Here is a 19,759-nt window from a genome sequence, read left to right on the forward strand (position 1 = left end):
CGATGACAAGCAGCAAGAGGCTAAGCTAAAGGCCCGTCGAGCTGGCAAAGATCAATTCAAGATACCTCCTCATCAACTCACGCTCAATGGGAAATTCGTGAAAGAAGGAGAGGATGACTTATACTTTGACTTCCCATAACCTTTCTATGACTCTTTAAAGGGGATCCTTTACCCTGGGTTCGAGATTTTTCAAGACGGTCATTTCCTAGAGGATGCTCCTCCAATACAAGACAAGGCTACCCCTGAATGCCTTGATTCATCAGCTTTAGGTCTATTGTTTGGCCAGGAAATAACCATGGTTCAAATGATCACTCAAATCAAAGATTTCGACCCATCTAAGCTAATTACTCCAAGCGAGAAGATGGTGAATGGCTGGAGAAAGTCTCTCAAGATATCTGCTCCAAATGGCAAAATGTTCAAGATTACTGTGGGCAAAGGATCTATGATGAGCGAGTCCGAGTCGGAGGATGAGTCTGGATCTGAGTCTAGCAATGAGTCTAAGTGTCTACAACTAGAGTCTTGCATCAATCAAGAGCCTCTAAAGGCTGAGCTTCAAGTCAAAACAGTCGATGTAATGATTGCTGATTTCAATAACACTTCAATTTCTACTTACTCTTCGAGTCCTAATTCAAAACACAATCCTAATCCAAACAACTTTGCTTCAAAAGAAACTGACTTTGAATTTCTAAAAGCTATCGAAAATCACGAAAACAGGACGCCCATAATTGAGGAAACAGAAAAAATCAACCTTTGTAACAACAGTGATTCAAAACTAGTTCAGATTGGTTTGACTCTTTCTCAAGCAGAGCGGAACGATCTTATCAAGCTACTTTCAGAGTATGTAGACGTCTTCGCATGGTCCTATCATGATATGCCAGGGGTTGATCCAAGCATCGGTCAGCATACAATTCCCCTTATTCCAGGTTCAAAACCCATCAAGCAGAAACTCCGTCGCATGAAACCGGATGTTTCCCTCAAAATTCAAGAAGAGGTCTCCAAGCAGCTAGAGGCCGGGTTTATTCGAGAAGCAAAATATCCAGAATGGATCGCAAATGTCGTCCCAGTTCCAAAGAAAGATGGCAAAGTACGAATGTGTGTCGACTACAGAGATCTTAACAGGGCCAGCCCTAAAGACGGTTTTCCATTGCCTCACATCGACATCTTGGTCGACAACACCGCAAATCATGCCTTACTCTCTTTTATGGACGGGTACGCAGGCTACAATCAGATTGCCATGGAAGAGGAGGGCATGGAGAAGACAACCTTCATCACTTAGTGAGGCACATATTGCTATACAGTTATGCCGTTCGGAATAAAGAACGCAAGGGCATCTTATCAAAGAACAGCCACAACCATCATGAGCGATATGATTCACGGGGAAATTGAGGTATATGTCGACGACATGATCATCAAATCCAAAGAGCGGCACGAGCATACCTATGTGTGCATTCGGGGTAACGTCAGGCAAACTACTCGGATATGTCATCAGCTCTCGGGGGATAGAGGTTGATCCTTCAAAAATCAAAGAAATTCTCGAGATGCAACCACCAACGAATGAAAAGGAAATTCGGGGTTTTCTCGGCAGACTACAATATGTCAGCAGGTTCATTTCAAGACTCACAATGATATGTGAACCGGTATTTTGAAAGCTCCGAAAAATCGAGCCCAAAGTGTGGGATGACGACTGTCAGCATGCGTTCGATACGATCAAGAGCTACCTTTCCAACCCACCAGTACTAAAGCCAGCCATGCCAGGGATTCCCCTCAAGCTCTACCTCACAACGACAGATTCAGCAGTGGGGGCTATGCCTGCCCAAGAAATTGAAGGCAAGGAGAACGTCGTATACTACATAAGCAAAAAGCTGATCGAGTACGAGATCAACTACACTCAGCTCGAGAAACTCAGCATCGCCTTGGTTTGGGCCACAAAGAAACTACGACACTACATGCTCTCCATACAGTACATGTGATCAGCAAAGCGGATCCTCTCAAGTATCTATTCGAAAAACCAGCACTCAACGGACGATTGTCCAGATGGTTGGTCATGCTAGCAGAATTCGACCTCAAATACATTCCACAGAAGTCTATAAAGGGTTCAGCAGTCTCAAATTTCCTAGCCGACTGTCCTGTCGAGGCAGAAGAGGAAGATTACGAATTACCCGACGAGCAAATCTTAATGACCTGTGATGACAGTTGGTCAATGCATTTCGACGGTGCTTCCAATCAGAACGGATGTGGTGTTGGAGTAATTCTCGTGGCCCCTGACGAAACTCACATTCCTATATCAGCAAAACTGCAATTCAACGTCACAAACAATGCGGTAGAATATGAAGCATGCATAATGGGCCTGGAAGCCGCCTTAGCATTGGGTGTCCAGAAATATCGAGTATATAGGGATTCCTCCCTCATCATCAATCAAATTTCTAGCAAATGGAAAGTAAGAAGCGAGAGCTTGGCCCCATACCAGTCCTATCTCGAGCACCTGCCTGAACAAGTAGAAGAGCTTCGCTATACATACCTCCCAAGAGAGGAGAATCAATTCGCCGATGCACTGGCAAAACTGGCCTCAATGATGAACATCCCAGGCGGCATGGCCGAAATGCCGCTTACAATTGAAACACGTCAAGAAGCAGCATATGTCCATGCTATTGACGATGTCGAGCAAGACAAAGATAAACCTTGGTTTACAGAAATTCAAAGGTATCTACAAAATCCAGAGTATCCCCCACACTTTTCAAGCAAGAATCAAAGGGCTCTACGATTACAATCAGCCAACTTCGTCATAGAAGGCGGTATTCTATACAAAAGTTCCCTTGGCGGTCCTAACCTCCGATGTGTTGACAAGACGAAGCTCAAAGAGACATGGACAACATACATGCTGGAGTCTGTGGCACTCACACGAATGGGAAGATGCTAGCCCTCAAGATCACCAGGGCCCGATATTACTGGACTACCCTCGAACGGGATTGCTACTGCTTTGTCAAAAATGTCCCACATGTCAAAAGTGTGCGAATCTGAAGCACGTTCCTCCATCATTGCTATACTCTCAGTCATCACCGTGGCCATTCTCAGCCTGGGGTATCGAGGTCATTGGCAAAGTCACTCCAACAGGCACCGGGGGTCATGAGTTCATACTGGTCGCCATCGACTATTTCACCAAATGGGTTGAGGCCAGGTCATTCAAAGTGTTGGGTTCCAAGCAAGTGGCCCAGTTCATACAAGAAAACATCATATGCAGATACGACGTTCCTCACGAGTTCATCAGTGATCAGGGAACCCATTTTCAAGGAGAGTGTGAAGATCTATTCACCGAGTACAAGATTCAACATCATCGCTCCTCACCTTATCGCCCACAAACCAATGGGGCAGTTGAAGCAGCCAACAAGAATGTCAAGACCATCATCATGAAAATGACTACCAACTACAAGGACTGGCCCCAAAAGATGCATTTCGCATTGTGGGGATATCGAACTTCAATTCGCACTTCAACTGGTGCAACTCCGTTCTCATTGGTCTATGGAATGGAAGCAGTACAACCTATCGAGCTGGAGATACCTTCTCTAAGGATAGTCCTCGAAAGAAAAATCCTAGAAGCTGCATGGGTACAAGCAAGATATGACGAGCTAGTCATGCTCGATGAGCGTCGGCTTCAGGCCGCTCCCCATGTACAAGTCTATCAGCGCCGAGTGGCCAGACATTTCAACAAAAGGGTCAGAACCCGAATCATCAAGGAAGGTGAGCTTGTCCTGAAAGCCCTTCGCAAAAGCACCATGGACCCAAGGGGAAAATTCAAACCCAACTGAGCAGGCCCATACATTGTCAAGAAGATCCTCTTCGGGGGAGCAGTCGAACTAACAGACATCGATGGAACAGAATTCAGATCTCTGACCAACCTCGATCAACTCAAGAAGTTATATGTCTAAGTTCCATGTTCAAATTCAAGAATCCAATTCAAAGTCCTGTAAGGTAGTCAGAACTACGTCCAGCCTGATTCCCTAACGGGACACGTAGACAACCTCATTTCGACGCCCGACCACTTTAATACAAAAAAAATGCAAAATTTCCTCAATTAAGGGCATCCTAAAAATCAAATCAAATTTCAAAAAAATTGTTGTTGTCTTTATTCCAAATGTGCCAATTCAAAGCAAAGCATGTTCAAGCGAAATTTAACACAATAACTCATTATTTGGCCCTAAGGCCTTCAAAGCCAATTCAAATACGAAGTCAGGATCAAGTGAAGCAAAGTTCAAAAGCCTTTTCCAAACACAATAACACATTTTCCAAACACTTCTTCCAAACACATTACAAACACAATTCATTCCAATACAATTTCAAACACATTTAGCCTACAAAGATCTAGGGTCAGTCGACTATGCTCTCGAGTCTTGGCACCTTAAGTACTATCCCTTGGCTCCTCCCGCAATCAATCATCAATCTTCCCCTTGCCCAAGCGGCGGGAGAAGGAACTTGCAAGCCTTCCAAGACGGGTGGACGACGAACCTCCTTTGGACTTCGAACGGTCAAGCACCGGACGGGCCACACTCCCGTTCCCTTCCTCATAGTCAGTTGATGCAGGACGTCTAGCTCTAGAACCTCGGACTCTAGCTGGTCCAGAGAAAGAAATGTCCCTCTGGCTTAGACCTCTCATCCATACAATGTACCCCGCAGACAGAGTAATTGGCTTAGGTGGGAACTGGATACTCAAGAATGGTTTGGCGACCCAATACCGCCTCCAAACTTCAAGTCAATTTGCATTCATCACAACAGGTTTCGGGTTCTCTTCATTACAGTCCAGGATCTCCTGTTTCAAGCCATACTGTCTCATCACTCGAGCTGGCGAGTAGAAGACCAGCATAGTGAGGCTTGGCACCCTCAAAGCAGTAGAACAAGGGGCATGTCTCATAGCAGCAATTCCCCACCAAGGAACTACCAACCTTATACAAGTTTCAATTCCAGTGAGTGCGCATCGCCACTCATCCAATGAAAGACGGCCATACAACATGGGCCGCACAGTGAATCCCTTCCTATTATAGCTCTCCATGTTCTCCGGTGGTGCCACCAGCATGAGCCTTTCCATAAGCCAAACCTTGGAAGGTACACAAGAAAGTGCATTTCAAAATTCAACATTCAAAATTCAAATACAAGTACAAATTCAAAATACAAGAAGGCTCTAGATCCTTACTTGGAGTAATACCGGACTTCCCGACGGCAGAGAAGAGGGGTCCGACTTCAGCATGTCAAGGCCCATCAATGTTTCGCCAATCACGAGCGGCATTGGGTCCCGACCATTAGCAAACTGCTCTACAATCTCTATTAGGGAGGCATCACCATTGCCAAACCCTTGCTTCGAAAAGAGGAAGCGAGCAAATATGCAGAAACTCAAGGCTCTTAGGCGGAAAACTTTGGGAACATCAAGCCCAGCAAAGTAGGTGACAAAGAGGGACAAATCCACCCCTCTGCCATATACAACAACACTCAAAAGTGGGGGTTTCAAGCCCAAATACCTTTCAAAACTCAAGAAAAAGTGTTCTTCAACACTGGACATGCATGACTCCAGCATAATAGGCCACCCTAATATGACACTAAATTGCTCAGGGAGGGGACATACCTCATTATTTCCAAAGCGGAAGACATGATGATTTGGGTCCCAAGCCTCCAGAGCAGCAAGAATGAAGTCCAAATCCAATTTTACAAACCGGAAAGAGACGAGCATCCCAAGATGCATGCCATCAAGCTCCCTTTTCTCCAATTTGCCTAGCGAACCAAGCCACAAGTTCAAGGCATTTTCAAACGACACAGCCATATTCTCTTTTTCTTCGTGAGGAAGCAGTATGCAATGATAGCAGGAAAGGGTTGATGCAAGAAGTGATCCAACAACCTCCCTATTTATACAAAAGTCGGCTTGCACGATAGCCCACAGGCGCCAAGCCTACGCCAGGCGCAGGGGCCTACACCAAAGGACGAGGCCACCGTCCTCTCTTATGGCTCCGAGTACACACTCTTTAGTGTTTCGGACAAGCAAAGTACAACCTCCATTATTCAAGATTCCAAAGCCGCAAGCCGCGCAATTTCAAGCAGTCTGGATCAACGCTTCGGGCAGATTTCGGGTCCATTTTTTCAAAGATTCAGCATTCTAGTCCTAGATCGGCGTCCCAAGTCGAGTCTGCATATGCACAAACAAAAGTTGAATATACTTTGACTTGCGCTTTTCCTAACCAAAAAACCTCAGTCAAAGTGGGGGCTTATAGTGGGTATATACACCCGAAAAAATGGGTAAATTTTTTCAAATTTTTTGCAAAATTATCATGCATGCATAGACCTGGCAAACAGGTCGTTTGGATCGGATTCGGGTAGGGTCCATTCCGGTCGGGTCATTTCGGGATATTTTTCTTGCGGGTCGGTTTCGGGTACGGGTCGGGTCCATTCGGGTTTCGGGTAACTTTGGTTTTTCATAATTGAGTCGGGTCTGGTTTCGGGTCAGAATTTCGGATCAATATCGGATCGGTCATATCGGATCGGGTCATAACGGATCGGGTCATATCGGATCGGGTTTTTCGGGTTATAATAATAAGAGTAATATAAATAAAATAATAATAATAATATGATAAGGTAAAAAAAACTTGTATTTTAAACTAATTGGTAAATTTAAGTTGCTAGGTTGATTTTCGGTTCGGATCGGTTCGGGTTGATTTAAATTTTACGGTTATTTTCGGTTCAGGTTAATTCGGTTTCGGGTGAATATCGGTTCGGGTATTTTGGGTCGGGTCGTTCGGGTATCGGGTCAATTCAGGTCAAATCTCTTTCCGGTCGGTTTCGGTTACGGGTCGGTTGTGTTTGGTTTTCGGGTTAATTTCGGGTCGTCGTTTCGGATCGATTTCGGGTTACGGGTCGGATCAATCGGGTCGGTTTTTCGGGTCCGGGTCAATTTTCAAGGCACACACAACGCATACAATTCCAAGCATTCAAACATACAAAAGTCAATCTTCAAAAATTTCAAGCCAATTCAAGTTCAAAGCCATAAAACCATACAAAAATTCAAGTTTCAATCCATACAAATACAATACAACCCAGCCTATACAAAATCTACCCAGGCAAGCTGGAACTCGCTACCATGCAGGGTCAGTCTGAGTCATCATCAACAGTGACATCAACCAAAGGCGCCTTGTCCTTGTTCCGCCTCCTAAGGCGCTCCAGCTCTTGATCCAACTCCATCCCAGGGGTACTAGGATCCTGCTCTGAGATACGAAGTGTGCTAGGAGAGGGATGAACTCCCTGCTGAGGAGAGGAATACTGATAAGGCGGAGGCATCGCCATATACTGGTACGACGCAAACATCTGAGCATGGCGCATCCTCTCATCTCCGCATAGTAAGCCCATGAATCTGCACCCCAAGGCTGAGGACCACTCCCTCCGAAGTACTAACCAGGGGAAGAAACAAGGGGCCGTGAGCTGCCTGCACCTCCAAACGAATGCCTGGTAGAATCCACATGTACAAAAGGGGAAGCTCCCCGCTCAGCATCAGAATGCCTCTGATGGGCATGAGCACCGGACCCCTGTCCCAGCTCCAAGCTCGGCCCCTCCTGCCTCAAGGACGTCTCCACCTGGGGCTCCCTATCAACGGACCCTCTACGGTCTCGACAACGCTCCTATACAAAATACAAGTTCAAGAATCAACATCCAAGTTCGAACTTCCAGAATACAAATTTCAAGATCAAGTAAGGCACCTCTCTGTTCCGGCAGAAAGCTTCCGGTTCAGCTTAGCACACTGCCTCTTCCAGGAATCAATCAAGAGCATCTAGCGACGCACTCTCGCCCGAGGGGCCTGCATACAAAATTCAAGATCAATTCCCACATACAAGATTACAAACAATTTCAAGGAAATGCAACAGTACTTACAGCGGCATAATGCTCAGGTATGGCATCATATGATTTCCGGTGCGGAGGAGAAGCTACAGGGATGGTCTCCACCACCTCTTCCCCGTCCGAGTTCTCATAGCGGAGGATCCTATCAGCATGGGGAATGTCCTCAGGATCAACCTCCTCCTCCTACATACAATCATGCAATCAATACAAGAATACAAGAATACAAGAATACAAGATACAAGGTTCAAAGCTCACCGGCAGTACGAAGCGTACTCGTAGAGCCAGCCTCCTCAAGAAGTCGTCATAGCTACCCTTCCTATATACAAAATCCCTCGAAGAACGGCAGACAACATCGCCCCTAGCCTCCGCATAGAGTCGGGCAAGCTCTTAATCCGACGCCAGCATGGACCCCGGTGGGTCCTTGAGGAGAAGTCTATCCCCCGAATTGTGCTGAAGGTACACTCGCTCCCCTAGATACCACATGTGGCGGTACACCCCTGGAAGAAAAACCCGCCGCCCAGACAGGAAATGGGCACGAGCAGCCGAGGCAGGTACAAGCGCGTTGGCAAAAGGACGCCATATCACTTGCAAAGCAGACAACTCAGGCAACAATACAAATACAAATACAAGAGAGCAAAACAGTACAAAAGATTGACTCGGTAGTAGGTAGAAATCTCCAAGCTCTGCGAGAGGCCGCCAGAGGCACCCTAGCACGCACCGCTCCTATCCAAGAGGCAGCATACGGGTAAGCCGCATCTCTAGTACGCTCCGGCGCTAAAGTCGGAAAGTGCTCATATATCCAAATCTTTCAAGAAGCAAGCAAAACATCAGTCAAGTTCAAATACAAACATACAAATACAACATACAAAGTACATGGAGTCTTAAATACCTCCAGCACACTCCACAAAGCAGCCATGCTCGGGTCCCTCCCCGGCGCAGTCCGGGAGGCCTGCTTCATCTCATACAAGAGGTGGTTATATGCCAAACCACCCCAGTTGCAGCTCGAAACAGCTCTCAAGTCCCGCAGAACGGACAAGAATTTGATATGCACCCAACTGTTCCTACTCGGGGCCATCACTCTGCTCACCAAAGCTAGGAGGAAGAGCCTAACCCTCTGCTCCGCAGACACACACACACCGCAGATAGCATCCACGATCACCGTCACAGAAGCATGGGTTTCGTCCTCCGACAAGTTAACAACAGGGCCGAGCAAGTCCCTCGCAGCGGCCGAGCGCCACGTCAGCTCTGGATCAAAGGTCACATTCCTCTCAGAAAAAGGAAGACTCGTAATCATAGCAAACTCAAAGGGGGTAATGGTGATCTCCCCCCCATGCCATGTGGAAAGTGTTGGTGGTATCCCACCATCTCTCCAACAAAGCCCACAGCCGGGATTTGATCCCCGTTCTCTTCGGAGTACCTCCCATGGTACGCCAGAAGTCAGCCAGGCCAGTCTGTGACCAAATCTCCATGGCCTCCTCATCAGCACGAAGAGCTTTAAAGGCCCTCTGAACCTCCGTCAAGGACCAGAAAGTACAAACGGCTTCCCATCAGCCTACAGGTGAACGAGTTAGCTCAAAGCCTATACTGAAGGAAATAATGCCCTTGGTCCAAGTATGCATTCTATGTTAAGTTTAATAAATGCGGTTCAGTATTAATTAACAAGTTAACAATTCAGTGAGATCAAGTGAGCTGAATGCCTAACTAGAGGCCGCTTCAGTTCAAGTGGAATTAATGATATTAATCCACAGCTTACTCTTGACTGAACCCGTAGGGTCACACAAATAGTACGTAAACGGATCAAGTATTTAATGACATTAAATACTCTATCTATGGATATTCGGAATCGACGGATCTTGGTTTCAGTGGGATCTGAGATCGTCACAAGCAAGAAATGAATACTCCGGAAACGATGATATTGCCGGAAACGGAAATATGGATCGTATCGGAAATATAAATATTATCCAAGTCGTAGATGTTGCCGGAAACGGAAACATGGTACGTATCGGAAAATATTTTCGGAAATGGAAATATTGCCGGAATCGGAAATATTGCCGGAAACGGAAATATTGTCAGAATCGGAAATATTATCGGAATCGGAAAATAATTCCGGAAACGGAAATATTAAATATTTGTTTGAAACAGAAATTAATTCCTGAATCGGAAATATTAAATATTGTTCGTATCGGAAATGAATTCCGGAATCGGGAATTTAATCGGAAGCGTATCGTACGAATTAGCATCGGACGAAGGCCCGCTAGACGAAGGCCCAGCACGAAGCCAGGCCATCGCCCAGCGAGCCGCACGCACCAACGCACGCCTCTGTTAGGTTATGATACATATGACAATTCATAAATCATGCGGAAAAAACCATAAAGCCAGGAAAGCATATTATTTACACATAATCATTTAGCATAGTTTAGATGCATACACTTTGTTGCGTGCCTTCCCTAGCTGCGCCCGAACCGAACAAGAACAAGTCTTTAGGACTCCAAGTGTCGTCCCTCCGTAGATAGTCCACAGCACGTCCGGATCCGCCTTAAGCTTGAGCAACTAGGATCGCCCTTAAGGTACTTAGAATTTTCGGCTAATGTAGGCAATTGTATGACTGGATTTTTGCTCTCAAAAATCACTTTGAATACTTGAATACTCTATAAAAAATAATGACCCTAGGCCTTTATTTATAGAGGTGGAAAGAGAATTGTAATCCTATTAGGATACGAATTAATTAAACTAGAATCCTAATAGAATTCTTATTTAATTAATTCATCCTTTTAGGTTTAGGAATTTAATCATATGTCGAAACCTTATAGCTTTAGGATTCGTATAGCACAAAAACACACACACGCACGCACATCAGCCCACGAGGGGCGCCATGCGCGCGCGCGCAGCCCGCGAGCTCGCAGCCCATTGCCACGAGGCCCACACGCTGCCGCAGCGTTGGCGCGCGCTGGGCCTGCCTTGCGGTGGGCCTGGCGCAGCCTTGGCTGGTGCGTTGTGGCGCGCTGGCTTGCTGGGCGATGGCCCGGCTTCGTGCTGGGCCTTCGTCTGGCAGGCCTCGTCCGATGCTAATTCGTACGATACGCTTCCGATTAATTTCCCGATTCCGGAATTCATTTCCGATACGAACAATATTTAATATTTACGATTCCGGAATTATTTTCCGTTTCGAACAAAATTTAATATTTCCGTTTCAAGAATTTTTTTCCGATTCCGATAATATTTCCGATTCTGACAATATTTCCGTTTCCGGCAATATTTCCATTTCCGATAATATTTTCCGATACGTACCATGTTTCCGTTTCCGGCAACATCTACGACTTGGATAATATTTATATTTCCGATACGATCCATATTTCCATTTCCGGAGCATTCATTTCTTGCCTGTGACGATCTCAGCTCCCACTGAAACCAAGATCCGTCGATTCCGAATATCCATAGATGGAGTATTTAATGCCATTAAATACTTGATCCGTTTACGTACTATTTGTGTGACCCTACGGGTTCAGTCAAGAGTAAGCTGTGGATTAATATCATTAATTCCACTTGAACTGAAGCGGCCTCTAGCTAGGCATTCAGCTCACTTGATCTCACTGAATTATTAACTTGTTAATTAATACTGAACCGCACTTATTAGACTTAACATAGAATGCATACTTGGACCAAGGGCATTATTTCTTTCAGTCTCCCACTTGTCCTTAGGGACAAGTGTGCATTTCCTAATTCCTTTGTCGCTCGATGCTTGCTCTTGAACATAAGGTAAGAGTTGTCATCCTTATTATGTCCAGAGGTGTTCCTCGGTTTCAGAGTTCAACTGATCAAATAGACAGATAATCATAGCCTATGATTCATCCGAGCACGGCCATGCATTTCACAGTTTCTAGCTCTCCGAGTGGCCTTGTACAACTTTTAAGCATCTCATCCCGATTTATGGGAGGACAATCCCAATCTTGCGATCTTGAGATTAGACTTCGTTTGATAGGTGATTACCTGAGCGTTGCCTTTATAGCCTCCTTTTACGGTACGACGATTGGTCAACGTCAAAGCAACCAGTTCTCAAACAAGTAATCTCAAATCACTCAGGTATTGAGGATTTAGTGTCTAATAATTTTAATGAAATTTACTTATGACAGATTTTCATCTCTTACAGTAAAGTTTCATAGGTCTTGTCCGATACTAGTCTTCCCAAAGTAAGTATCTATGCAAATGATTATGACATTGCCATGTCCACATAGTTCAAGAAACAGAACTACTAGTCATCTTGCATTCTAATCGTCTAACGTTTTCTATGCGTCCAATTTTATAGAAAACTTCGACTAAGGACCATTTTCAACCTTTAACATTCAAGTTCACTTGATAGACATTTCTTAGTCACAAGACTGGTCCTGACAGTCTATCTTGAATATATCGTCAAATTGAAGGGACTCATCATTTAATAAACCACAAATTAAATGGAAAAATGAATTTTTTTCATTTGTTGTGAATGATTAACCAATAATGTTTTACAAAGATTTAAACTCTAAAACTTTAAAACATTAAATAGGGATATCAAAGCCATTCTCCAATATGCTTGATTCCCATAGCTGCAGTGTGCGAGTTGTGCTTCGCCTGCGGCAGAGGTTTAGTCAATGGATCTGATATGTTGTCATCAATTCCAATCTTGTTTATCTCGACTTCTTTTCTTTCAACGAACTCTCGTAGAAGGTGAAATCTACGAAGTACATGCTTGACTCTCTGGTGGTGTCTAGGCTCCTTTGCCTGTGCAATAGCTCCGTTATTATCACAATACAGGGCTATTGGTCCTTTAATGGAGGGGACTACACCAAGTTCACCTATGAACTTCCTTAGCCATATAGCTTCCTTTGCTGCTTCATGTGCAGCAATGTACTCCGCTTCAGTTGTAGAATCCGCAATGGTGCTTTTCTTAGCACTTTTTCAGCTTACTGCACCTCCGTTGAGGCAGAAGACAAACCCAGACTGTGATCTGAAATCATCTTTGTCGGTTTGGAAACTTGCGTCTGTATAGCCTTTAACAATTAATTCATCATCTCCACCATAGACTAGGAAGTCATATTTGTGCCTTTTCAGGTACTTCAGAATATTCTTGGCAGCAGTCCAATGCGCCTCTCCTGGGTCTGACTGGTATCTGCTCGTAGCACTGAGTGCGTACGCAACATCCGGGCGTGTACATATCATAGCATACAATATTGAACCAATCAATGATGCATATGGAATCCCATTCATTCGTGTACGCTCATCAAGTGTTTTTGGGCACTGAGTCTTGCTTAGAGTTATTCCATGAGACATGGGTAGGTAGCCTCGCTTGGAGTCTGCCATCTTGAACCTATCAAGCACCTTATTGATATAAGTGCTTTGACTAAGTCCAATCATCCTTTTAGATCTATCTTTGTAAATCTTGATGCCCAATATGTACCGTGCTTCTCCTAGATCTTTCATCGAAAAACATTTCCCAAGCCAAATCTTGACAGAGTTCATTATAGGAATGTCATTTCCGATAAGTAATATGTCGTCGACATATAATACTAGGAAAGCAATTTTGCTCCCACTGACCTTCTTGTATACACAAGATTCGTCTGCGTTCTTGATGAAACCAAAGTCACTGACTGCTTCATCAAAACGTATATTCCAGCTCCTGGATGCCTGCTTCAATCCGTAGATTGACTTCTTTAGCTTGCATACCTTTTTAGCATTCTTTGGATCCTCAAAACCTTCAGGCTGTGTCATAAACACAGTTTCTGTTAAAACGCCGTTTAAGAAAGCAGTTTTGACATCCATCTGCCATATTTCGTAATCGTAATATGCAGCGATTGCTAACATTATCCGAATAGACTTTAGCATTGCAACTGGTGAAAAGGTTTCATCGTAATCCACACCGTGGACTCGCCTGTAACCTTTTGCAACCACTCTAGCTTTGAAAACTTCAAGTTTCCCATCCTTGTCCTTTTTCAGTTTGAAAACCCATTTGCTTCCAATGGCTTGGTAGCCATCTGGCAAATCGACCAAATCCCATACTTGGTTTTCAGACATGGAGTCTAATTCAGATTGCATGGCTTCTTGCCATTGCTTGGAGCTAGGGCTCGTCATAGCTTGTTTGTAAGTCGCAGGTTCATCACTTTCAAGTAATAGAACGTCATAGCTCTCGTTCGTCAAAATACCTAAGTACCTTTCCGGTTGAGATCTATATCTTTGCGATCTACGCGGGGTAACATTTCTAGATTGACCATGATTCTCACCAGATTCTTCTAAAGATCTCTGAGTTTCATCCTGAATGTCATCTTGATCATTCTCTAGAGTTTGTTGTTCGACTCGAATTTCTTCGAGGTCTACTTTTCTCCCACTTGTCATTTTGGAAATGTGATCTTTCTCCAAAAAGACACCATCTCGAGCAACAAACACCTTGTTCTCAGATGTATTGTAGAAGTAATACCCCTTTGTTTCCTTTGGATAGCCCACAAGGATACATTTGTCAGATTTTGGATGAAGTTTGTCTGAAATTAATCGTTAGACGTATACTTCACATCCCCAAATCTTAAGAAAAGACACATTTGGAGGCTTTCCAAACCATAATTCATATGGAGTCTTTTCGACAGCTTTAGACGGAGCTCTACTTATCGTGAGTGCAGCTGTATTTAGTGCATGTCCCCAAAATTCTAATGGAAGTTTGGCCTGACCCATCATTGACCTGACCATGTCTAGCAAGGTTCTGTTCCTCCGTTCCAACACACCGTTCCATTGTGGTGTTCCAGGAGGAGTCAATTCTGATAGAATTCCACATTCTTTCAGATGGTCATCAAATTCATAGCTCAGATATTCACCGCCTCTATCAGACCGCAGTGCCTTAATCTTCTTGCCTAATTGATTCTCTACTTCACTCTGAAATTCCTTGAATTTGTCAAAGGATTCAGACTTATGCTTCATTAGGTAGACATAACCATACCTACTGAAGTCATCAGTGAAAGTGATAAAGTAGCTGAAACCACCTCTAGAATTTGTACTCATTGGTCCACATACATCTGTATGGATTAAACCCAATAGTTCATTTGCTCTTTCTCCAACTTTAGAGAAAGGTTGCTTTGTCATTTTGCCAAGTAAACATGATTCGCATTTACCATAATCCTCTAAGTCAAATGGTTCTAGAATTCCTTCCTTTTGAAGTCTTTCTAAGCGTTTCAAGTTTATATGGCCTAATCGACAATGCCACAGATAGGTGAGATCTGAAGCATCCTTTTTGGCCTTTTTGGTATTTATGTTATATACTTGTTTGTCGTGATCTAATAAATAAAGTCCATTGACTAATCTAGCAGATCCATAAAACATCTCTTTAAAATAAAACGAACAACTATTGTCTTTTATTAAAAAGGAAAATCCCTTAGCATCTAAGCAAAAAACTGAAATGATGTTTTTAGTAAGACTTGGAACATGGAAACACTCTTCCAGTTCCAAAACTAGCCCGGAGGGCAACGACAAATAATAAGTTCCTACAGCTAATGCAGCAATCCGTGCTCCATTTCCCACTCGTAGGTCGACTTCACCCTTGCTTAACTTTCTACTTCTTCTTAGTCCCTGTGGATTGGAACATAAGTGTGAGCCACAACCTGTATCTAATACCCAAGAAGTTGAATTAGCAAGTATACAGTCTATAACGAAAATACCTGAAGATGGAACGACTGTTCCGTTCTTCTGATCTTCCTTTAGCTTCAAGCAATCTCTCTTCCAATGCCCCTTCTTCTTGCAGTAGAAGCATTCGGATTCAGAAGTGGGTTGACTGACCTTCCTCTTTACAGATTTGGCGCCAGTTTGCTTAGTTGGGCTGGCCTTGTTGCCACCTTTCTTAGCATTCCTCTTCTTTCCAGATTTCTTGAACTTGCCCCCACGCACCATAAGCACATCCTGCTTATCACTTTTGGGCGTCTTTTCAGCGGTCTTCAGCATACCGTGAAGCTCAGTGAGCGTTTTGTCCAGACTATTCATACTGTAGTTCAGTTTGAACTGATCATACCCGCTATGAAGAGAATGGAGGATGGTTTCTATAGCCATTTCCTGAGAAAATTGCTGATCCAGCCGACTCATATTCTCAATGAGTCCAATCATTTTGAGAACATGTGGACTTACGGGCTCGCCTTTCTTAAGCTTGGTCTCAAGAATTTGCCTATGAGTCTCGAATCTTTCGACTCGAGCCAGATCTTGGAACATGTTCTTCAACTCACTGATGATTGTGAAATCATCTGAGTTGATGAACGTTTTCTGAAGATCTGCACTCATGGTGGCGAGCATTAGACATTTCACATCCTTGTTGGCATCAATCCAACGATTGAGGGCTGCCTGAGTGACCTCGTCGCCTGCGGCTTCGGGCATCGCCTCTTCTAGGACATACTCCTTTTCTTCCTGCATAAGAACTATTTGCAAGTTCCTTTGCCAGTCAAGGAAGTTTTTCCCGTTCAACTTCTCCTTTTCGAGAATTGATCGAATGTTGAATGAATTGTTGTTTGCCATATTTAAAACTACAATTGAAAAGAATAAACAAATAAATAACCATTCACAGTTTCTCTTAATAAACTTAAATTCTAGCATACATGCATAATTCAATGTTCATTAAGCATTTTATTCAAGTTATGTGTTCCGGGAGGTGTGAATAAAATGATTCCAAGATCCTAAAATCATTGAAGAACTAAGCACAGTTTGTCGACTTAATCCTAAAACATCTTAGGTAAGCAAAAGCCTTTTGCTAATAGTCTAGAAACTATTCTTGGTTGATAGGTACGTCTAAGAACTTATTAGGTAAACCTATCGATTTTGCCACGACATAAAAGGACTCCTTACTTATATCGTTGAGTTTCACCAAAACTAACATGTACTCACAATTATTTGTGTACCTTGCCCCTTTAGGACCAATAAGTAACACCTCGCTGAGCGAAAACTATTACTAGATTGATGTAAAGGATATCCAAGCAAATGTATATTTTGGCATGGCACCTTTTAACTCAATTTTTAAGTTTGGAACTTAAGGCTCTTACTATGTTGGTTAGATTTTAAGTGAACTAAAATCCTTAATCATGCAACATAATCAAGCTTTTGATCTCATGCATTTTAAGACATATTTAAAAGCAATAATAAACTTAAAACATGCATAAGATAAATGTGATCTAGTATGGCCCGACTTCATCTTGAAGCTTTAACTTCAAAGTCCGTCTTGAAAATCTCCGTGGGAGGCACCATTTTCTTCAAATAGGATAAGCTATAATTAAAACTAATTACAACTATTTGATGGTACGCAGACCATATTTGAATTGAAAAACAACTTTGGTAATTTAGACCAGTTACATTCAAATTAATGGTACGCAGACCATATTTTCTATCCTATTTGGGCCATACTAGTCACTTCATAACCTGCAAAACAGTACATATACAATATATACCATTCACCCATTCATTATCATGAATGGCCCACATAGCTGGTTAGTAAATCACATTATGCATCACATAAACATTTGCAGCAATTAATCAAGGGCACCAATAATCTACAAATTATCCAGTCCTATTAATTCTAATCAAGTTGTTTTAACCTTAAGGATTTGTAGACCTAATCAAGAGTATATGACTAAAAAGGACTCCCACTTAAACCAATAAATTCATATGCTTTACTAATTTTAAACATAAAAATGTATTTCTAGTATAACCGGAATCATACAAATTTAATTAAAATTTAAAGCTCATATAAATTTATAATTGAATCCAAAAAGTTTAATTTAATTTCAGTCGTATTAAATTAATTCATGATTTTAATTTTAGTAAAATAATTAGAATAAATAAAATTTATTATAATTACAATATTCAAAATTAAAATCCAAGAAAATAATTTAAATTATTAATTTTAAAATTAATTAAAATTACGTAAACTGAAAATTTCAAATTAAAATTTCAAAATGATCTAATCGCAACACAACAATCCCACGCAACGCACGCCCATGGGCCACACGCACACAGCCATCGCTGGCCATGTGCGCGCATCCCATGCACTGCGTCGCATTGCTGCTGCTCACCATTGCAAGGCATTACGCGAGCTGGTGCTCGCTGCGCGCGCCAGCGCTCGACGCAACAAGCATGCTGCCGCAGCCCATCGCTGGGCGCAGCGCTCGTCGCACGTCGCAACAAGCAAGCTGCTCGCCATCGCTGGGCGCAGCGCTTGTCGCACGTCGCAACAAGCACGCTGCACGCCATCGCTGGGGGCAGCGCTCGTCTCAACAAGCACGCTGCACACCATCGCTGGGCGCAGCGCTCGTCTCAACAAGCACGCTGCACGCCATCGCTGGGCGCAGCGCTCGTCGCACGTCGCAACAGCGCTCGCTGCGCGCGAGGCTCCGCATGCTTGCGCGAGGCAGTGCGCGCTGTGGCGCAGCTCGCTTGCTGCCCACACGCGACTGCTCGTGCCTTGCTCTCGTCCTCGCCCATTCGCCCATCGCACACAGCCCACGACACAAGGTAGGGCTGCTGCCTTGCCCTCGTGCACCATGGCCTTGCTCATTGCATTCGTACCGCATGGGCGACGAGCTCCCTTGCTCGTCGTCACATGCCCGCACTATACAACACCCCTTAAGGGTAACACGTAGCGTCCATTGCTTTGTGCGTGCAAGTTATATGAGCGAATCGCATAAAAATTTAAAATTTATATTCAAAATTAATGACAAATTAATATATAATATTAATTTCATAATTTTAGGGCGAAAAATTGAAAATTTATTATTTAATTGATTTCCGATTAACATGGATTCAAGTCTAGGTCATAAAAATTTAAAATTTAACATAAATTTACAATTTTATGGTGGTTTTTAATCACAGGTGCCTAATTAAATTATAACTAATTATGAAAATCAAATTAATTCTAAATTATTCCAATTTTCAGCAAATTAATCATAATTACAAATTAGATTGCATAATTAACAAGGCTAGGCATTCAAACTTGTTAAACATATACAGTAGGTCAATCAAAAATTCAAGATTTATCAACAAGAATCGCAAATATTTAATTTAACATCTTAAATTTACGAAATTTTGCATTCGAAAAACTAAATCCTCCGAAAAGTCATATTTAGGCTTCGAATTTGAGAATTCTGGGTTCGGCCGAAAAATACTAGTTTTGTCAAAATTTTAGAATGCCTTTTACATGCGGAATTGACACAAAAATCACTCGATTTGGATGAGTAACGAAGAAACTGCCGAAAAACTGCATACGTATAATTAAATTAACGCAATTTGCAATTAATTAACAATTACGAAAATTAATCACCCCTTTTAATTCTTGCAAATTTGTAATATTTAACCATGTTCATGCAATTTAGATTATGAAAATAATAAGAGGCTCGTGATACCACTGTTAGGTTATGATATATATGACAATTCATAAATCATGCGGAAAAAACCATAAAGCCAGGAAAGCATATTATTTACACATAATCGTTTAGCATAGTTTAGATGCATACACTTTGTTGCGTGCCTTCCCTAGCTGCACCCGAACCGAACAAGAACAAGTCTTTAGGACTCCAAGTGTCGTCCCTCCGTAGATAGTCCACAGCACGTCCGAATCCGCCTTAAGCTTGACCAACTAGGATCGCCCTTAAGGTACTTAGAATTTTCGGCTAATGTAGGCAATTGTATGACTGAATTTTTGCTCTCAAAAATCACTTTGAATACTTGAATACTCTATACAAAATAATGACCCTAGGCCTTTATTTATAGAGGTATGGAAAGGGAATTGTAATCCTATTAGGATACGAATTAATTAAACTAGAATCCTAATAGAATTCTTATTTAATTAATTCATCCTTTTAGGTTTAGGAATTTAATCATATGTCGAAACCTTATAGCTTTAGGATTCGTATAG

The 19,759-nt window shown here is 42.9% G+C and overlaps 1 protein-coding gene across 1 annotated transcript in view; it reads right to left on the reverse strand.

The window, feature by feature from the left end:
* Nucleotides 1-7,119: 7,119 nt before the first annotated feature.
* The window catches only part of LOC130464789 (uncharacterized), a 42,376-nt gene continuing 29,736 nt past the window's right edge, over nt 7,120-19,759 (reverse strand). Inside the window, exon 3 of the mRNA XM_056834011.1 lies at nt 7,120-7,230. Coding sequence (XP_056689989.1) covers nt 7,120-7,230 — 111 coding nt within the window. The remainder of the gene's footprint in view (nt 7,231-19,759) is intronic.

This window comes from Spinacia oleracea, unplaced genomic scaffold (genome assembly GCF_020520425.1).
Source record: "Spinacia oleracea cultivar Varoflay unplaced genomic scaffold, BTI_SOV_V1 SOVchr0_001, whole genome shotgun sequence".
Classification (NCBI taxonomy): Eukaryota; Viridiplantae; Streptophyta; class Magnoliopsida; order Caryophyllales; family Amaranthaceae; genus Spinacia; species Spinacia oleracea.